This window comes from Petromyzon marinus, chromosome 31 (assembly GCF_048934315.1).
Source record: "Petromyzon marinus isolate PM22_M1 ecotype Great Lakes invasive population chromosome 31, UKy_Petmar_22M1.pri1.0, whole genome shotgun sequence".
In the NCBI taxonomy this organism is placed as follows: Eukaryota; Metazoa; Chordata; class Hyperoartia; order Petromyzontiformes; family Petromyzontidae; genus Petromyzon; species Petromyzon marinus.
This window is the reverse complement of record NC_133697.1, coordinates 15,468,145-15,486,791: the sequence shown is the minus strand read 5'-3', so window position 1 is coordinate 15,486,791 and position 18,647 is coordinate 15,468,145. Positions and strand designations below refer to the sequence as shown.

At 57.1% G+C, this 18,647-nt stretch overlaps 1 protein-coding gene across 3 annotated transcripts in view; it reads right to left on the bottom strand.

The window, feature by feature from the left end:
• The window catches only part of LOC116947907 (spectrin beta chain, non-erythrocytic 1-like), an 85,308-nt gene that overhangs the window by 18,737 nt on the left and 47,924 nt on the right, over nucleotides 1-18,647 (bottom strand). For all 3 annotated transcript variants that reach the window (XM_032964201.2, XM_032964200.2, XM_032964203.2), the window contains 22 exons: nucleotides 18,006-18,097; nucleotides 17,782-17,862; nucleotides 16,300-16,415; nucleotides 15,926-16,038; nucleotides 15,390-15,577; nucleotides 14,664-14,781; nucleotides 13,501-13,659; nucleotides 12,538-12,840; nucleotides 11,502-11,655; nucleotides 10,425-10,678; nucleotides 9,646-10,037; nucleotides 9,263-9,541; nucleotides 8,523-8,660; nucleotides 8,075-8,294; nucleotides 7,393-7,590; nucleotides 5,433-5,531; nucleotides 3,823-4,062; nucleotides 2,864-3,066; nucleotides 2,182-2,272; nucleotides 1,585-1,731; nucleotides 1,146-1,409; nucleotides 348-602 (listed from right to left, as the gene is read on the bottom strand). In XM_032964201.2, coding sequence (XP_032820092.1) covers nucleotides 348-602; nucleotides 1,146-1,409; nucleotides 1,585-1,731; nucleotides 2,182-2,272; nucleotides 2,864-3,066; nucleotides 3,823-4,062; nucleotides 5,433-5,531; nucleotides 7,393-7,590; nucleotides 8,075-8,294; nucleotides 8,523-8,660; nucleotides 9,263-9,541; nucleotides 9,646-10,037; nucleotides 10,425-10,678; nucleotides 11,502-11,655; nucleotides 12,538-12,840; nucleotides 13,501-13,659; nucleotides 14,664-14,781; nucleotides 15,390-15,577; nucleotides 15,926-16,038; nucleotides 16,300-16,415; nucleotides 17,782-17,862; nucleotides 18,006-18,097 — 4,104 coding nt within the window. The remainder of the gene's footprint in view (nucleotides 1-347; nucleotides 603-1,145; nucleotides 1,410-1,584; nucleotides 1,732-2,181; nucleotides 2,273-2,863; nucleotides 3,067-3,822; nucleotides 4,063-5,432; nucleotides 5,532-7,392; nucleotides 7,591-8,074; nucleotides 8,295-8,522; nucleotides 8,661-9,262; nucleotides 9,542-9,645; nucleotides 10,038-10,424; nucleotides 10,679-11,501; nucleotides 11,656-12,537; nucleotides 12,841-13,500; nucleotides 13,660-14,663; nucleotides 14,782-15,389; nucleotides 15,578-15,925; nucleotides 16,039-16,299; nucleotides 16,416-17,781; nucleotides 17,863-18,005; nucleotides 18,098-18,647) is intronic.

Genomic DNA, 18,647 nt, shown 5'->3' with positions numbered 1-18,647 from the left:
TGACACACGACACGTGACACGTAAGACACACGCAACGACACGCACGCTAATTGGTGTCAGACCCCCCGCGTTCACCAGCGGGCACGGCTCCCCTCGCCTTCCGTCGCCCTCGCTGGCGCGCCGAGGGGTCGGAGCGATCGCGACAGAGATGGCGATGGAGGGGGCGCGACGAGTGCGGAGGGTCAAGCGTGGCGCTGTGCCGGGTGGGGGTTGGGGTCGACCGTGCCAAGGGTAGGAGGGGCCACGTGGTTAGCCAGGGTTACGGTTCGGGATGGGGTTGGCCGCACGGTGGTTCGGATCGACCGTGCCGGGGCTCGCGGTGAGGGTCGCTTGGCCGCGCGACTCACGATCTCGTCCTCGAGGTCGCGGGTGAACTGGTGAACCTCCTTGGACGCCAGCAGCTTGAGGCGGCGCTCCTCCAGCGGCTGCGTCACCTGCTTGAAGCGGCCCTCCACGCTGGCGCGCATGCCGTCCACCTCCTCCTCCCCGCCCTCCCCCGGGCCCCCCGCACCCTCCTTGCGCTGCTCCTGCCGCAGCACGAGCACCTGGTCCTGCAGCTCGCGCACCTCCTTCTCGCGCACCTCCATCTGCTTCTCCAGCAGCTGGGGCGGCACGCGGCGGGAGGGTTTAGGAGCGTTGAGGACACGTTACGGCACACCGCGAGGGGGGTGGCGAATCGTCGCTCGTCGTACGGCTGTTTGCGACCACGCAGATCGGTATCAGGGGCGTAGAGGCGGGGCGGTTAGCGTGCACTGCGCTCAGAACCCAGCAGGCGAAGGGAAATCCCACCCGTCCCTGGTCACCACCCCCCCCCCCACAACCTTCACAAACCCACACTGACCAGCGTGGTCAAGTATGGTCAAACAACCCCCACAACTGACGTGACGTGGAAGGGCCTTCATCAAACAATGGCGTAACGAAGGGCTGTGCATGATTCGTATTATTATTAAAGTGCTACCAGGTGAGGGTCCATACTGAGAGAGGAGTAAGTACAGGCCCACGAGCCTGTGATTTAAGAAGCCTGCAGTGTATCTGCACTTATGCCTGATGCTGCTGGTGGAGCGTCGCGTTTCAGAAACACAGCTCAGCGGTGGCGATCCCTTCCCCGCGAGCTCGGACGTCTGTGATTCCATGGTCACGCCCACCTGCTGCTTCTTGAGCAGGATGTTGACGCTGGTGAGGTCGCTGCCGTGGTCCTCGGACGTGATCTGTGTCTCCAGCTCGGCGAGCCACATGTTGATGTCGGCGCAGCTCTGCGTGAAGAGCTCGGCGCGGTTCGCGTCGAAGAGCCGCTGGGCCTTGAGCTGCGTGGTGCTCTCCAGGCGGTCCCACACGGTGCCCAGCTCCGAGAGCTTCTCCTGCACGATGCCCTCTGTCTCCGGCTTGTCCCGGATCAGTTGCTCCCCCTCCTGCCGTGCCACATGGAACGCGCGCCGGTTTGCATCATGAAGCGAGTTGTTGATTCAACATTACTTAAACCAAATCACCCTGAATGTGCCAAATTTCATCAGATCTCAGCGTACATTCCAGAACAACACGTTCCAGAACATTCCAGAGCAGCACGTTCCAGAGAAGCACGCACACCTTCTTGATCTTGTCCAGCCACTCTTTGTTGGAGGCCAGCTCCGCCATGAAGGCCTGGTGCTTCTGCCACTTGGAGTGGAGGTTCCTGGCCTCGTCGTACGACATGTCCTGCGCCGTCAGCATCTTCTCGTTCATCCACAGGCTCAGCTGCAAGGCACCGAGAAGGCGGCGTCATTCACGGCCCTCCGGTCGGTGAGGCGATGGCAAAGGGTGCCGAGTTAAAACTGGAACGATCGAACGGTCTACGGAAATCAGGCTGGAAGGAGCAAATGTTGCGCGTTAAGGTGGAGAGGTCGAGTCTTGTGATTGTGTTGTTGCAACGAAGCGCGAATCGTTAACTACGACACATATATAGATTTCTGGCCTCAGTTTTGAAGTTCCATGTTGTGCAAACGAATGTTAGAGGTGGAAATGTTCACAAATTTGTGCACAAATTGACCACGAAGATTCTCAATGAACTAAAACAGGAGGGATGTGCAGGTGGAGGAGAGAGGAGACAGGGGGAGGGACAGGTCGACATGCAAAGGAGGCGGCGTACCGCCCAGTTACAACTCGACGTCAGTCCCTCGAATGAACGGGAAAGATCCGTTGACTGACCTCCTGGCAATCTTGCAAGAACTTCTGTAGGTCCCGGTTGTCCCTCAAACGGCCCAGGAGGTCTGCTGCTGCTGCCTGGTTCTTCTCACGCCTACACAACATCACCATCGTCACCATTGTCACCAACGTCACCATCGTCACCATCGTCACCATTGTCATCGTAACCAACACGCGTTACTTCCAGTAACACGAGCCGCATAATCATAAGCTGCACGATCGGGCACGATCACTGTGACAGCACCGTTGCTGCGCTTTAAACGAGCCCCGTGCGGCATCAAACACCTCAACATGGAGCATCAGCGCAGGCGAAGGCCCTGGCTGCTGCCAACGCTCGGCAGCAGCTGTCGGCCATGCGACGAAGTGTGGAGCTTCCACTCCAAGTGGCAGCAGAAGCACCGGGGACTTCGCGTGGCTCAAAATCCACAAACATTTATTTAGTTTCACAAAGAAGGCAGCGCTAATGTCATCCGCACCTCTGACTAGCACGGTTGGCTACGTACGGTGCAAAAGAGGTCCAACATACGTACGTACATCCGACGCACTGCCACTCAAAACAAACGAATTTTCTCTTTTTGCAAAGACGGACTGAGAAACGAAAGGCGAGACGACTCCTGGAACGCCTCAAGAGTCCCGGCCTCGGCGTGAACAACGACAAAGCCCTCGCCGAGGCGAGGCCACTCGCCTCTCGCTGATGGAATCCATCTTCTCTTGGATCTTGTCGGCGTTGAAGTTCCCCTCGCCGACCAGCTTCCTCCCCGTGTCCAGCACGCTGCCGACCTTCTCGTCATTGGCCTCCATGCTGGTGGTCAGCTCCTCGTGCTTCTTGATGGCTGCCTCGGCGGACTGCAGCGTCGCCGGCATCTCCACGCGGCTCAGCGCGTATTCCTGCGGGAGAGGGGGAAATGCGCGCGGCCAGAGCCGGCACCGCCGCAAGTGAGCCCAGCGTCCAACGGAACAAACGCGCAGGGAGCAGCCGTCGAGTTCCCCAGTTTAACTTCTACGGCTGGTGCATCTCTAAAGGCACAGGGGTACCCCAAGTGGCAGCTACAAGAAAGGAACAAAGCGCAGATTCGAAGAGTCGGACAGGGAGACGCTCCCTCTCTCCAGCAGCCGGAAAATTGCCTGGGACATCACAAACTTCAAATCCAACACTTACTAACAATGATCAGAATACCCATCCAAACAGGAAACATGCATGCTGGTTGGAAACAGAGGGACGAGTGCTGGGAGCACTATTCAAGCGGCGCGGTGGTAACAAGCGGCGCGAGGCACGATGGGCGCCGTGCGATGCCACCACCGCCGCTCGCGAGCGGCATGCCTCCACGCGTCGTTAGTCCTCGACATCACGCACGCACGTCCACTCCGCCTCCATGACGGTATCGGTTGTGTTTGCGGTAATGCGCGAATGAGTAACGGGTGTTTGCGGTAATGCGCGAGTGAGTAACGGGTGGAGCCACCGTGAGGAGGCCACCGTCTCCTGCCCGACCGTGCTGTGGTCTGCGCTCCTTCAACGGAGGAGGAGGAACAGAGACACGACACGAACTCTCTCTCTCTGCTGAAGCCCTCTCTGGCCAGCAGACCTCGATATTGGCATAGAGCTCCTGGCCGCGTCGCGCGAGAGAGAGGGGAGAGGGCACGAACCTGGTTGCTAAGAACGCCGTCAGCCTGGCGAGCGTCGCGTGCGAAGGCGAGGTACGCGTGGCACGCGGCCAGCAGCGCGCGCCGGTTGTCCCACATGCTGTGCAGCTCGGCCCAGCCCGTGTGCAGGGCCTGCAGCCGCTGGCGCAGGAACACGTGCTGCGGGTCGCTCTGGTCGCGCGTCACCTCCTCGCCCATCTCCCGCATGCGCCGGTGATCCTCGCTGTAGTTGCTGATCTCGTTCTGTGGACAGAAAGGTGACAGTCGGCATCGCTGGTGAGATCCTCTCTACGGTGGGATTGTCGCTGGTGAGATCCTCTCTACGGTGGGATCGTCACTGGTGAGATCCTCTCTACGGTGGGATCGTCACTGGTGAGATCCTCTCTACGGTGGGATCGTCGCTGGTGAGATCCTCTCTACGGTGGGATCGTCGCTGGTGAGATCCTCTCTACGGTGGGATCGTCACTGGTGAGATCCTCTCTACGGTGGGATCGTCACTGGTGAGATCCTCTCTACGGTGGGATCGTCACTGGTGAGATCCTCTCTACGGTGGGATCGTCGCTGGTGAGATCCTCTCTACGGTGGGATCGTCACTGGTGAGATCCTCTCTACGGTGGGATCGTCGCTGGTGAGATCCTCTCTACGGTGGGATCGTCGCTGGTGAGATCCTCTCTATGGTGGGATCGTCGCTGGTGAGATCCTCTCTATGGTGGGATCGTCGCTGGTGAGATCATCTCTACGGTGGGATCGTCGCTGGTGAGATTCTCTCTATGGTGGGATCGTCGCTGGTGAGATCCTCTCTATGGTGGGATCGTCGCTGGTGAGATCCTCTCTATGGTGGGATCGTCGCTGGTGAGATCCTCTCTATGGTGGGATCGTCGCTGGTGAGATCCTCTCTACGGTGGGATCGTCACTGGTGAGATCCTCTCTACGGTGGGATCGTCGCTGGTGAGATCCTCTCTATGGTGGGATCGTCGCTGGTGAGATCATCTCTACGGTGGGATCGTCGCTGGTGAGATTCTCTCTATGGTGGGATCGTCGCTGGTGAGATCCTCTCTATGGTGGGATCGTCGCTGGTGAGATCCTCTCTATGGTGGGATCGTCGCTGGTGAGATCCTCTCTATGGTGGGATCGTCGCTGGTGAGATCCTCTCTACGGTATGATCGTCGCTGGTGAGATCCTCTCTATGGTGGGATCGTCGTTGCTGCTTCCAGGTCATTCTACCGCCGCTATATCTTTTGTATCCTGAGCATCTATAATTTATTTAAAGCAACAGATTTCTCTGACGAATTGAAGCATCTATCGTAAAGTAGGATGTAATTCATAGTAAAATTGTCTAGAAATTACACTTTAGAACATTTAAATGATAAAAAACATTCCCTTTTTATAAATAAAATGCAGCATTCGGCAATGTCCCAACGAATCTTTATTCCTAAAGTAATTTCACTTAAAAATGTAATCCTATTACATTCTCAACATCTCAGTACAAGGTACCAAAAAGGCACTCCATCAGCAGTGAGACACTTTTGTTTTGGCTACGAGGAGCGGCGCTCGGAACAGGGGCCGTGAGGAGATGGTGGTCCCTGTGAGTGGACGGAGGTGCGAGGCCCCACCTTGATCGCTTCGTGCTGCGCCAGGAGTTTCTCAGCCTCGGGGAGGGTGCTGGGAACGTCCTCCGACGCCACGGCCTTCTGGGTTTTGGAGAGCCAAGCCTGCACCCGGAGAAGACGCGCGCCGCTCAGCAGACTCACGCACACACAAGGTGCGACGCAGCCTCCATTCCCTGTGGTGCAGAGCTCAGGAAGGCAAAGGCGCGGCCCTGCAATGTCTTGCTCACGCCACTGCTGGCGGAAGGGCCTCCGCTTGAGGGAGCTCTAGAGCCCATCTACGCAGGGTATTGTTGCCTACTCTTCCACACGAGCCAGATGTCTTTAACGAGGTCGGAGTAACCCACACTGTGACCCACCACACAAAATCTGACGATCGACCGGCTGTGGTGTACGCGTTTGTTCTGCCGGGTGGACAAGATGTAGAGGAGGACTGTAACAAACGCGCTTGCTGTTTAAACTGCCACACGCATTTATGATTTCTGGAGCCAAGAATTCACCGTATTCTGTGGATTGTAAGGAACTCCGGAAAGCAAAACGCGCCCCAAACTTAGTGGTCATTTTTAAAATGAACAATAATGATTCTGGAACCCACGATGTACCGGGCAAGTGGAAGCCAAGGGTGTAAAACATAAAAAAAAAATATATAGAGGGGACGCTGGAAAATTAAAGTGTCTCTCAAAGCGGTGAGATCGCCATAATCACGGTGGAAGTGGCCTGGGGGCAATAAAGTTGTTGACTTGTACACGGTGTCAATAAAGATAGACAACTCTGGTCTCATGCACACCGACTGGTTAATCAGACAAAATCCCAGCTCTTGCTTTAAAACACACGGAGAAAAAGTGGATAATCCGGAGAATACGGTAAACATTACCGTCAAAATACCAACCGTGAGGCCTCATTTCATGGCTGTTGTATAAAACATTTGTAACTTAGTCAATGCCATTTCAGGAATGAATGAGGTCAATATAATTATTGTCACTTGTTAACATGTGTTGACCAAATGATGCACACAATGCAATCTCTGTTCGGCCTCATACTGTACACGCGTCTACCGTTGTACATACGAGTTTGTTTTTTTTGTAATAGTTTGCTTTGCTTGGCATAATTACTTGTGTCACTTCCTAAACTGTGCACCAAATCATCAGAATCACCAGGCAAGATCTATCTACTGCTGAATGAGGAGCACCCCAAGCCGTCACCATACCCAACAGTGCCGCGACGATGTTGTGAATCGGCGTAGCGCCCGGACACGAGCCGACCTCATCCCCTGCCTCTTTCTAGAGAGACCAAAATGCCACCACAAATCTCCCCACGTGCGCCCCTCACTACGACCTTCCAGTAAATTCCTCGCCGCCGTCAAGGGGCTCCTTGTTACTTCTTCCGATTCTCGCGGCCGCGCCGACGCCATCCTGAACAACGGCCGTGCAGTGTGCGGCGGCCGTGACGTCGGAGGGAGACGCCGCCAGCTCTGCCGCACGCGACGCCGCAAGCCGCTCCACGCCGCATTCATTTGAAGTCACCGCCGCTTTCAACTTAAAGCCGCCTTCAAATGCCAAAGCGGACGTCATTTGACCTCAAAGCCGATAAACGTATACGCCTCGCCGTCACCGAGCCGTTGCTAAGCGATGCACGATGCGGCGTGCACATCACACAGCGGTGGAATGCAGCCACCGTCCGGAGGCTTTCTCAAGCAGTGCGCGATACGAGCTCTGGGAACTGGTGCACGAACGACGCGAAGGAAGACATTTGTCGGTGACATGCGAGGGGTTCGTGACCCGGACCAGCCGTATCAGCCTCGACAACGTGGGGCGTGGCTTGAGAGGGTTTCCTGCCTTCGGGAGGTGGGGCGTTCGGGGCGGTCACCGTCACGCCCCACGCAATCGACCGGAGTAGCCGGTAACGGCCGAACGGCGGAATAGTCGGCCTAATCCAGCGGCCGCCCCGGCCGCGGTCAGGACCCGACCTGGAAGTCGTCGACGTCCTGCAGGAACTTCTGCAGCTTGGAGGCCTCGCCGAGGGAGTCCTCGCGTGCGCGCAGCGTGCCGCGCAGGGCGCCCCACACGTCCGCCGTGTCGGCCAGCTGGCCACGCACGGCGCCGGCGCGTTCCGGGTGGTGCTGCGCCAGCCGCTCCGCCTCGCCCTGCAGGTCCCCCACCTTCACCTGCAGTGCACGGAGCGGGGGACGCAGTAAGCAATAAAAAAAATTTGTCACGAGTGATGTGTGTTCATTTGTTATGTTTATGGAAATGCGAAGTACTGAAGTTTTATAAAAAGTAATACAAATTATATTAACTGTTTTAAAAATACATCTTCAAGAGCTGCATGTGTTACATGTCTAATGCCTATTTAAATGGAGAATAAATGTATAAACAAACAGATCTTTACGTATCTTTAATTGCGTTGAACATGTGTGTATGGTGTGTAGGGTGAGTGCGTGTAGGGTGTTTGTGTGTAGGGTACGAGTGTAGGATATGAGTGTAGAATGTGTGTGTGTGTGTAGGGGGTGTGTGTAGGGGGGTGTGTGTAGGGCGTGTGTGTAGAGGGTGTGTAGTGTGTGTGTGTTTAGGGTGTGTGTAGTGGGTGTGTGTAGGGGGAGGTGTGTGTGGGGGGTGTGTGTGTAGGGTGTGTGTGTGTAGTGTACGTGCCTCTATGGCAGCCAGGTCTCGCTCCATGCCGGACAGCTTTCGCTGCAGCGCCATGACACCGGCCAGGTCGTTGCCCAGGCCCTGCGTGGACTCGATGAGACGCGTCTTCTCGCGGATCCACGCCTGTGTCTCGTGGCACTCCAGCTGGAAGCTCTGCAGCGTCAGCTGCGCCTGCAGCGCCTCCTTCTTGCTCTCCGCCAGCTCCCGGAACTCGCTCCACCTGCGGGACGATTTGTCGATGAAGTCGATCTATCAACCGAGCGACCACAAGATGCGATCGGCGTTCGGGGGAAGGGAAACGCGGGAGACACAGCAGGAGGGAGCGGCACCGCGTCGCGGCGTGGGAGCCACCGGGGCCCGGCTCCAACGAGTCCCAGGGCAGCCTCGGGTAGGCCAAACCCCATCGCCGACACGTTCCTCTCGGCGCACGTGGGGGGTGCGACGTCACCTGGCGTTCAGGAGGTCCTGCTTGGCCTTGATGTCGTCCTCGCTGGCGTGCTCCGACCCCAGCAGCTGCCGGGCCAGCTGATTGACCACGGCGACGCGCGACGCCAGGCCGTTCATCTCGGGCTCCAGGCTCTCAAACCTGCAGGTGAGCACAATGTGGGATTGAGCGTAAGCTGTGCCGCTTTGCCGTTTGCCCCAACGCCGTCCGAATTTGCAGGAAGACGAGAAACAAAGTTTCCAGCAGAGCAGCCTTTTTCCCACGTTAAGAGAGCCGTCCACCTCTTATCCACCACTTAGCAGCAGCACTTTTAAAACCACCCTGCTGCAGAGCAGTGTTTGCAGTACGACGGTCCAACCAATATTTGTAATTCTCAGAGTAGAAATGTGGTCAAATAAAGTCCAAAATAAAAACTAGTACACATTGTGAGTAGGCTGAGACGACCAACTCACTCCCAATTGCGAGCCCAGTTTAATCACGGGCAGATAAATCCCCCACCCAGGTTGCCAGCAGTGCCTGAAAATGCTCCGGAAAGGAAGACGCACCCTAAAACTTGTGCCCAGTGTCAATAAAGTTGCAAATCTCACACACACAGCGACCGGATTATCGCATTCACCCCCCACTATTTCTATAAAATTCAGGGTAAAGAGGACGTATTAAAATCCCACTCATTTTACAACGATAATTCATTAATTAAATTTACTTTATAGAGCCAAGATCCCCATAGGCCGCGATGGTCTCACCGGTGCTGGACGACCTCCAGGTCCTCCAGCTTCTCGGGAATGTCGAGAGCGTCGAGCCACTGGCTCTTCTCGTCGAGCCAGAGCAGGCAGGCGGCCGTCTCGCTGTGGATGGTGTAGAGCGCCAGCGCGTCCTGCAGGCGGCGGCCGCGCTCGGCGGCCAGCGCCGCCAGCTCGCCGTACGCCTCCTCCAGGCGCCGCAGCTGCTCCCGCACGCCGGCCGGCTCCGCGAGGCTCGCGGGCAGCGCCGCCGCCTGCTCCTGCAGCGAGTCGATCACCGGCCTGCGCGGGACAAACGCGGCCCCGTCAGTCGCGCTCGCGCCGCCCGGCGCGGACGATCGCGTTTCGAATCGGGGCGGCCCGCCGGCGCGCCGCCGTCGCCGCACCTGTATCCCTCGATCTCCTCCACGACGTCGCGGTGCTTGCGCGCGAGCGCCTGCGTGGAGAACTCGTCGTTGCCCACGTCCCCGCCGGCCGCCACCAGCAGCGACGCATCCCGGGCCCAGGCCTCGACGTCGGCCGAGTCCGACAGCAGCTGGTGCAGCGCCTCGGAGGCCCGCAGGCGCTCGGCTCTGCGCGACGCCGCCAGCTCCAGCGAGGCCCACAGCTTGTCGAGCTCGGCGGAGCGAGCGCGGGCCGCCTGCGCGTCGCGCTCCGCCTCGCGCTTCTCCTCCTCGGAGGCGGCGGCGTCGGCCAGGCGGGGCGCCAACGCCGCCGCGGCCGCCTCGCCCAGGCGCAGCGTCTGCTGCAGCTGGGCCCGGCGGCCGCTCAGCTCGTCCTGCCCGTGGCGGAGCCAGGGGGCACGCGGCAAGGGGCGGGGAGAGGGACCGGAGGGAGAGGTGCGGGGAGACAGGATTGCAAAAGGAGTGAACGGGGAAATTAATTCATGTAAGAGTTAATTTTAGGTAAGATGCAGATGATAACCATGTTCATGTATTTTTTTTGCAAATATACACAAATACACGATAGTAAGTGGGAGCAAACCTAAGTACCCAGAGAAGATCCAAATATGAGAAAGCATCGCGATGAGGAACCCAACATTTGTAACGTAGCGGAAAACTGTGAGCATCTATAAACCACGTCGAGAATCAAACACGAAACTCATCAGCAACATCACGACTGGCTCCGACTCCGACTCGCGCACCCCCCCTCAGAGCGTCCTCACCTCGAATGCGCGGTGCCGAGCGAGCAGGCGCAGCACGGCCGCGAGGTCGTGGCCGGCGTCCTCGCTGGCGAGGAGGGGCTCCACCTGCCGCACCCAGGCCTCCACCTCCTCGGCCTCCCACAGGAAGAGGTGCAGGGCGCGAGCCTCCTCGAGGCGGGCGCGCCGTGCCGCGCACAGCGCGCACAGCTCCGCGTAGGACGCCTCCAGCTGCCCCGCTCGCTCGCTCGCCACCTCGGGGTCGCACGGCCTGTAGCCTGGGAACCGCAAATCCACCCGTCGCACAGCCACCGTCAACTTCACGCGAGGTGCTGCCCGTCGCATTCGTTTGAGAGGTGATGGGCTGAGCCGACACCCGAGGAGGATTTTAACTTTTGTCCTTCTGTTTTAATCGCAACGGCCTCGACTGCGAGGGGACGGGATTCGTTCACGTGACCATTATTTTAATGAGAAGCACGCTAACGACTCGGGTGCGTGTCGTTAATAAGGGAGAGTATAACGCTTCGTCGATCCGCTGCTGGATGGAGAAGGACTCCCCACGCTGTGTCATTCCTGGAGGTTGTACGAATGTATTTCTTTACCACGCTTGGTGGTCTGCCCGGGTAGGAGACCTCGTGGCTACATCATTATTAATGAGCCCTCCCTTATTCTTTGCCACTTTGAAACCACGTGATAAGCCACTCTGCTGTGCTATCATTTGTAGGGCAGATTGCTTCTGAAAAATAAGATAATAGCTGAGTGGGCTTTACCTGATAAGATAAAAAAAGGTCATTTTTTATTTTTTTTAAGTGATTTGTTTACCTTTCCTAAACTTTGCACTCATATCATCTTTTTGTATTGTTTATTGTTGTAACGTTCTGACCCGCTGCTACTAGACATCTATTGAAAAAAAGTTTTGTAGCTCATCGGTTTCCTCCAGTAGAAATACAGATTCTCATTCACGAAGTAATTGTGTGTCTCTGCTATTGTACCGCCAGCGAACACGTAGTGCCACCGGTTGCGGCCTGGACGAGCGCTCCTGTGGGTACGTACACGCGGGTACGCGCGCATTTGCGGGTTAACGCGCGTGTGGGTACGCACCGTCCACCTCCTCGGCGAACCGCAGGGCGGCCGCGTTGACGGCCTTCACGCGGTCGGCCTGCGCGGCCACGTCGGCCTCCACGAGGGCGTGCTTCTGCAGGAGGTCCTCCACGCCCAGCAGGTGCTTCCCACACTCCTGCGACAGCAGGCGCAGCTGCACGCCGCGCCGCACGCACCAGAGTCACGCGCGCCCTCTCAATGACGCGCACACGCGAGTTGCTTCTCCGCGCCGTGTCATGCGATTCCCCAACGTCATCCCAATCGCGCCAACGGTAACCGTGACAAGGGACAAAGAGCAGGAGCCCGCTGAAGGAGACTCGGTGAGGCTTTTCTGGTGAAACAAACCCTATTGGTAGTAGTCATAATAACAGCAGCATCGCAGAGCAGTGCATCCTCAGTGTCTGAGATCCCTTCAAGTGACCTCTGACTCACACGCGAGGGGGCGGCACTTTCCCACCAGTCTTGTTACAGTGAGCAATCTTCACTGCACGACACTCAAAGTTATATTTTTTCATTCTCAGAGCAATAATTTAGAAAACAAAACAATTGCCGTACTGTGGGTCTGGTTTCTGGGTTCAGGCCATCGACTCACGGCACTCGAGAGCGTGGTTTAACCACGAGCAGCCGCCCGGGTTCGATCCCAGGGATCTTTAGTCTGTCGAGATGACGCCGGGAAAACGGTCGGAACGCAACCGAGGAAGGGGACAAAACATTTCACTTCACACACAAAAACTAAAAAGACAAAGATCCCTCCCACGTGTAGCCTTAACAGACTCTTGGGGAAAGTGCTGTTAGCGAGCACCTATGAAGGCCGGAACGGTACACGAGAGGGTGGGTGGCAAGCACCACACCCGACCACGTTTGTCTTCCCAGTGGCGATGATGACATACTATACCAGGTACTTATTTGAGGCTGAGTCAACCAAAGGGAAGCCTAGGACCGGTTCAGATAATCGTCACCGATGATGACCGTGAGCAGGAATCGAACTGCTAACCGCTCCACTGCCGCTCCCCATACTTCAGACACGCACACCGACCTTCATCTCGTCCATCCAGGCGCCGGTGTAGAGCATCTCGTGGAAGGCTCGCTGCAGCGCCAGCGTCATCTCCAGGCGCGTACGCCGCGCCGCCAGCAGCTCCTGCAGGCGGCGCCACAGCTGCAGCACCCCGTCGCGGCGCCGCACCACGCGCGCCACCTCGTGGTAGCGCTCTGCCTCCAGCTCGCGCGCCACGCCCTCCACGGCGCGCACGCGCCCCTCGTACGCCGCCATGTCCGTCTCGATCGCCTCGTGCTTCTTCGTGGCCGCCTCCACCGCCGCCAGGTCCGCGCCGAAGTTGTCCTGCGCGGGGGAGTGGGCGGGCGACGCGAGAGGTCACGCGACGGGCATCGCATCGCGATGGCGCGGTCAGATGGCGCGGAATTGACGGGCGGGTAGCGATCGCCGGTTCGTAATAATGAGCCACGAGTTGGCCTCTCTCCGTCCCTCTCGTTGGTTCGCCCGAACTCCGGTCATCCTTGCGGTGGTTTCCGAACAAAAACGGTGGTCACCGCATCGCGTGCTTTCAGATGCGCTTCTGCGGCCGTCTGGAACGCTCTTCCTTCCGATGTTAGGAAGCCACTGGAGCTGTCCACTTTTAAATCATCTAGATTTAAAACTCATTTCTTTAGAACTGCTTTTAGTGTTTAGTTTTGTTGTCCCTCCACATCTCCGACAAGCACGGTTGGCTACGTACGCTGCGAAAGAAGTTCAACATACACATACGAAACGTGCGCCCATACTAAATAACACAAAGATCAAACAAGTTGACATGTAATGTACCAACTATTGCATCACAAACGTCTTCGTGGATGGCAAGGTCGTAAACTCCCAAAACCCTGCTCAATTCAAGACACGCGTTGACTCTCATCGTAGCGATGCGCTGTCAGCTGCTGGCCGCTCGGTGTGCTGCTGGGCCTTGGGGCCTGTGAATGGGGGGGGGGGGGGGGTGGGTGGCCTTGCCTGCATGACGAGCCGCTGGTTCTCCGCCAGCCAGGTCTCGCGCATCGCCGCCTTGCGGTCGAAGCGGCGCGCCAGCTGCTCCAGTTTCTCCTGGCGGATGAGCTCGTCACGCAGCGCCAGCTCGCGCCCGTGCTCCGCCTTCTCCAGCCGCTCCCAGGCCTGCGAGCGGCGCACACACGCACACGCGCGCACACACACGCACGCACACCCACGCACACGCGCGCACACACACGCACACACACACGCGCACACACACACACGCGGACACACACACGCGCACGTTCACACACACGCACGTTCACACACGCACACGTTCACGCACGCGCACACACGCACAGTGGCCGAGTTCCCACCCCGCGTGTGGCCGTACAGACCGTGAGCGCAAGTGCTGTTAGTGAGCCCATGCCTGCCTCTCCCTTCTCATCCAACTCTACCACCCCACACGCCCCCCTCTCCAGGGAACTCTCTGCTCCAGCAATGAAAGCTCCCCAGTCAAACTTTTGCTTTAGTTGGAGGTCGCTCAATAGTCTAGAACTCCGTTCCACTGTCCATCAATGCTGCTAATTCCCTACCCCTGTTCATATCCAAGTTAAAAACCTTCATGTGTATCCCCCGCCTCTGGCCGACTGCTTTTTCTCGCTAAAACAAGGCCACGATTTGAGGTGCGGTCGCGCGTAGATCCGGCAAAAGTCACGTTGGTTCAATGATAACGACCACTTTCGCTAAATTCGGAGAAAATCAGCGAATCCATCCATAAATGCGGCCATTTCTTCCAAAAATCAGTGGAAAAGACGTTTCTCATAGCACGCCGATTGGTCGCGAGCGTCTTCATTTAATCACAAGGAGCTGGGGAAACCGGGGCTCGTCGCATAAAAGCTGGATCCACGATGTGAAAGCAGAAGGCCCGGTGTTTCTGCAACGTCGCCTGTTAAACATCGTTCCTTTACAGGGCAACGTTACAGACGAATGCCTTCAATGTTGCGATCTGTGCTTGTGTGCGCCACTGCCAATGCGGAGTCGCTCGTGTTTTGTATCGGTTTCAAACGTGCCGAGTCAGCGCGCGCGCGTGCAAGAGAGGTCCGAGTTCACCGTCTCCTTCTGCGGTTGCGAAGGAGGCGCTCCCCTCACCCCATCAACATGCTTACACGTCCACACGCACATACCCTGTTGATCTCCGCCACGAGCTTCCCCTCGCGCGGCGTGTACACCTTCTGGTTGTTGGCCCTCATCTTGCTCTGGATGGTGAAGAGCAGAACCTCCAGGTTTCCTTTCTCCGTGAACCTGGAGAGAGGGGCACGCGCGGTCACAAAACAACTCCCGAAACGTTCCAGCAGATCCGTCGCCGTCTCCGGCAAATGTGAATGGTGCAGTCCCGCCCCGTGAAGGCGGGAAACCCCCTGCAAGTCACGTGGAGCACGGCGCGGCCGATGATGATGATGCCGATGAATTCGCATCACCTCCCGTCCAGCGTTGTGTGTATACATACAATGGCTGCCATACGCGTACGTCTGTGAGCGTGTGTGTGTGTACGCTGGGGAAGCAGTAGTGTAGTGGTTAGCGCTATGCTGCGCTACGAACCCGACGACCCGAGTTCGATTCCCGCTCACAGCCAACACCAGTGACGATTATCTGAACCAGTCCTGGGCCAAATAAGTACCTGGCGCAGTGTCTAAACATCGCCACTGGAGAGACAAAGGCAGCCGGGCGATTTTTTGGCCACCCACCCCCTCGTGTGCCGTGGCGGCCTTCATAGGTGCTGCTCGCTAACAGCACTTGCCCCAACAGTCTGTTTTACAGGCTTCTCTGGGGGGTCTTTATGTACGCTGGCTTGCGTGTGTCTATTCTCCTATTTGTGTGCGTGTGTGCACGTGCACACGTGCGACTCTCACTTGGGCGGTTTCTCGACGGTGCGGTAGCTGCTGAAGGCGTGCAGCTGCTGCTGCACGCCCACGAGTGAGTTGGGGAAGTCGCGGCTGTTGAGCGCCGTGATGGTGCGGCCGATCCACTCGAGGAGCTCTGAGGCCAGCGACTCGTAGCGCTCCACCATGCGGTCCGCCTCGATGGCGCTGTCCAGCACCTGCGCGCCACGGCCAACGCGACAAGACGACGCTCGACCTCCGCGATCGTCTCCCGGGGCGTCCCCGCTATCAGGGACGTCGGTTGCTCCGAGAGGTGCGCGCGGTCACCGTGCTGCTCCGACTTAACTACAAACAATTCCCCTTTTCTGCTGGCACAGCCGGGACGAGCCAGCACGGGACCCTCACGATTCACTGGCTTCAAGCGGGGCCGGGGGTTGAGGCTAACGATGCTCACGGCATTAGGTGTTCCGGTTCTGCAGTGGAAAAACGACTCGGTGCCACCCGAGTCGGCGCCGAGCAAGCTCGGTCGTGCAGCGGAGCGGAGGGACGCGGGGAGGTCTCCTCACCTTCCCGATGCGCTTGCCCTCGACGGCCAGGGCCTTCATCTTGGAGAAGTAGTGGTAGAAGGAGACCACGTAGGTGATGATGGACTTCTCGTCCGGCTGGTCCACGCTCACATCTGCCGCCGAAAACGTTCGCGCGCAAACGTAAACACGGACGGATTTCTCCCATCGCAGACACACAGCAACGCCTTCTTATCCAATTAGATGATCCGACACAGGCCAGTGTCGATTAGCACGGTCGGCTACGTACGGCGCAAAAGAAGTTCAACGTACAGCGACCCGAGCTCAACCAGGTGACATCTCAATCCATATCGCCATCAGTCCGATCATCAGACCCGGACATCCTGAACGCATCCTTCAACCGCGCTCCTCCTCACCTTCGGGGTCGAGCAGTTTGGTGACCCCCAGGTGCTGCTCGGCCGCGTTGAACGCGTGCTGCAGGTTGTGCTGCGCGTTCGACTTCTTCAGCTTCTCGAAGTCCACCAGGTCCGGCCTGCGGGGCGAGGGCGGCAGCAGCGTCGTGGTCGTTATGGTCGCAAGCTCGGCAGACTGTCGCCGATGGCACTCATGAGCGCGGTCGTCAGCGTAGGGGCGGCCGATCGACACGAGCGATCATCACAGACAGCTCCGGCCACGGCGCTCCGAACTACAGCTCTTTATTTCACGCAGCGCCATTCACGCCTCACAGCGCTCAACAGGAAATAAACCCAACCCTTAACGAATCCTTGACGAATGAAACGAAATAAAACCCTGAAGAGGTAAAACCCCTGAACAAGATGCGGTGCCGTGGGTTTTCCCAACACAGTGTTTAATGCCCTGTTGAGAAGAGAGTCAGAGGGTCATTAGAAATGAATGGCGCATCAATGGATCACGCCGCGTATGAAGGCACTGACATCTTGGACGATCATCGTGTGTGGGGGAGGGCGGAGGGGGGTTAGGGGGGTTAGGGGGGTTAGGGGGGTTGGGGGGGTTGGGGGGGGTTGGGAGGGTTGGGGGGGGGCTGGGGGGGCTGGGGTGGGAAGGTTTCACAATCAAACGTTACAAACCGTGCCGCAGGACGGGTTTGTGTGACAATCTTTCATTGCACGGAGGGGATAAAAGTAAAATGGGACCTTTCTTGCCAATATCAAAGTATGAAAAAGTAAGAACAGGTTTTACCCTTTCTGGCAATAAAACAGGCGTTAAGATGTTCAAACACAAAATATAAACCTTTTGCAAGGAATTATGTCTGCATTAACCACACATACCTGTGGTGAACATGCAAACATATGCTCTCAATATATACGCATCGTCATTGAAACCAGAGAACGCCAAAAAGCGAACAGCACAAAGACAATGCACTATCAGGGATAAAAATACTCCGCTTGTCACCCTCCTCACATTGTGCCCCTTGTCACCTTTCTGCCATCTACCCGGCGATCAGCTTGGGGACATTTCGGTGCGAATGGTTCCTACTGAGGAGCGAGGACACGCAGCTGAATGGCGTCTCCGGTTACACCGCGCCCCAAGCCAAGCCTCGGCCTCAATGGAGGCCATTCATCAACACAAGCACAGCCCAATCTCAATCCACCGCTGGATGAGGGCCATCCACACGCAACGTGCGGCTCGTGGGGGTTGTCTGACCGTGCGGGTTGGGGAGGGCGGGGCAACGCACAGACGCGGGAACACAGAAGCGGAGTACAACTATGGATTCGGGAGGGCAGCCCGCGAATGGAAACATCCGAGGGAAGTGCGTTCACGTCTCTACAATGGCCAATTTGCTCTGAGTGCTAACAAACAAAACGGGGGAAAATGAGGGAAGCTGTCCGTGGCGTATCGATGGAGCCGCCAAACGCCGCGTGCCACTGAGGGCGCCCTACCGGTGCTTGTGGATGACGGCGTTGAAAGCCAGACCGTCCCTCCAGCTGGTCGTGAAGTTGTGGACGTTCACATTGGGGTAGCTGAAAACAACATCGAACGTCAATGAGCATCGACACAAATGCTCCCAATGGCATCAAGATAAAATAAATAAATAAAACAACCAAGCAACGAGGAGATGATGTCGCGCAGGGGCCGGAGGGGAGAAGGCGGCCTCCTCACTCACCCCGCCGTCTTCATCTGGCACCATAGCAGCAGCGCGTCCTTGGCAGAGCGGGTCTCCTTGCTGTCCTCCGTCTGCACGCTGATGTCCTGGATCTGTGCAGCGGAACGATGAGGCACTTAACAGGACACCAACTCGGCCACATTAAATACAAGGGAATACAATGCTTCCTAAAATATAGAGAGAGACACTGCAAGTCTGCATCGCAGTGGACATTGAAAAACCCTGTTACTTTATTAAAATTATGGTAGGCTATGTGTGCAGATATCAAGATTCAAAAATGAAAAAACTCCTGCAAATTACTCAATTGGGCAAGCCAGAGCAACATCACCCTCCAGTGCTTCATTACTGCCGTCTATGTCGGAGATGCATAGCTCCTTTGTGATCGTTTTGCGTGACTGTAATGGCACAAATACCTCGTGTACTTATGAGTTTGACTTTATTTTAACTGCTTTAAACAAATAATCCCATAGCGAAGCAGCGAACATCTATCCTTGACAAGGCACGCGAGCCTCCCAGAGTGCATTGCCCACTCGGAGACTCAAAAGCAATTTGCCAACTTCCCACAAATCCTGCACAGCTCCAACACTCATGACACATGCCACCAACACTGCCACCAACATTCACAGCAGCCTGCTAGACCCC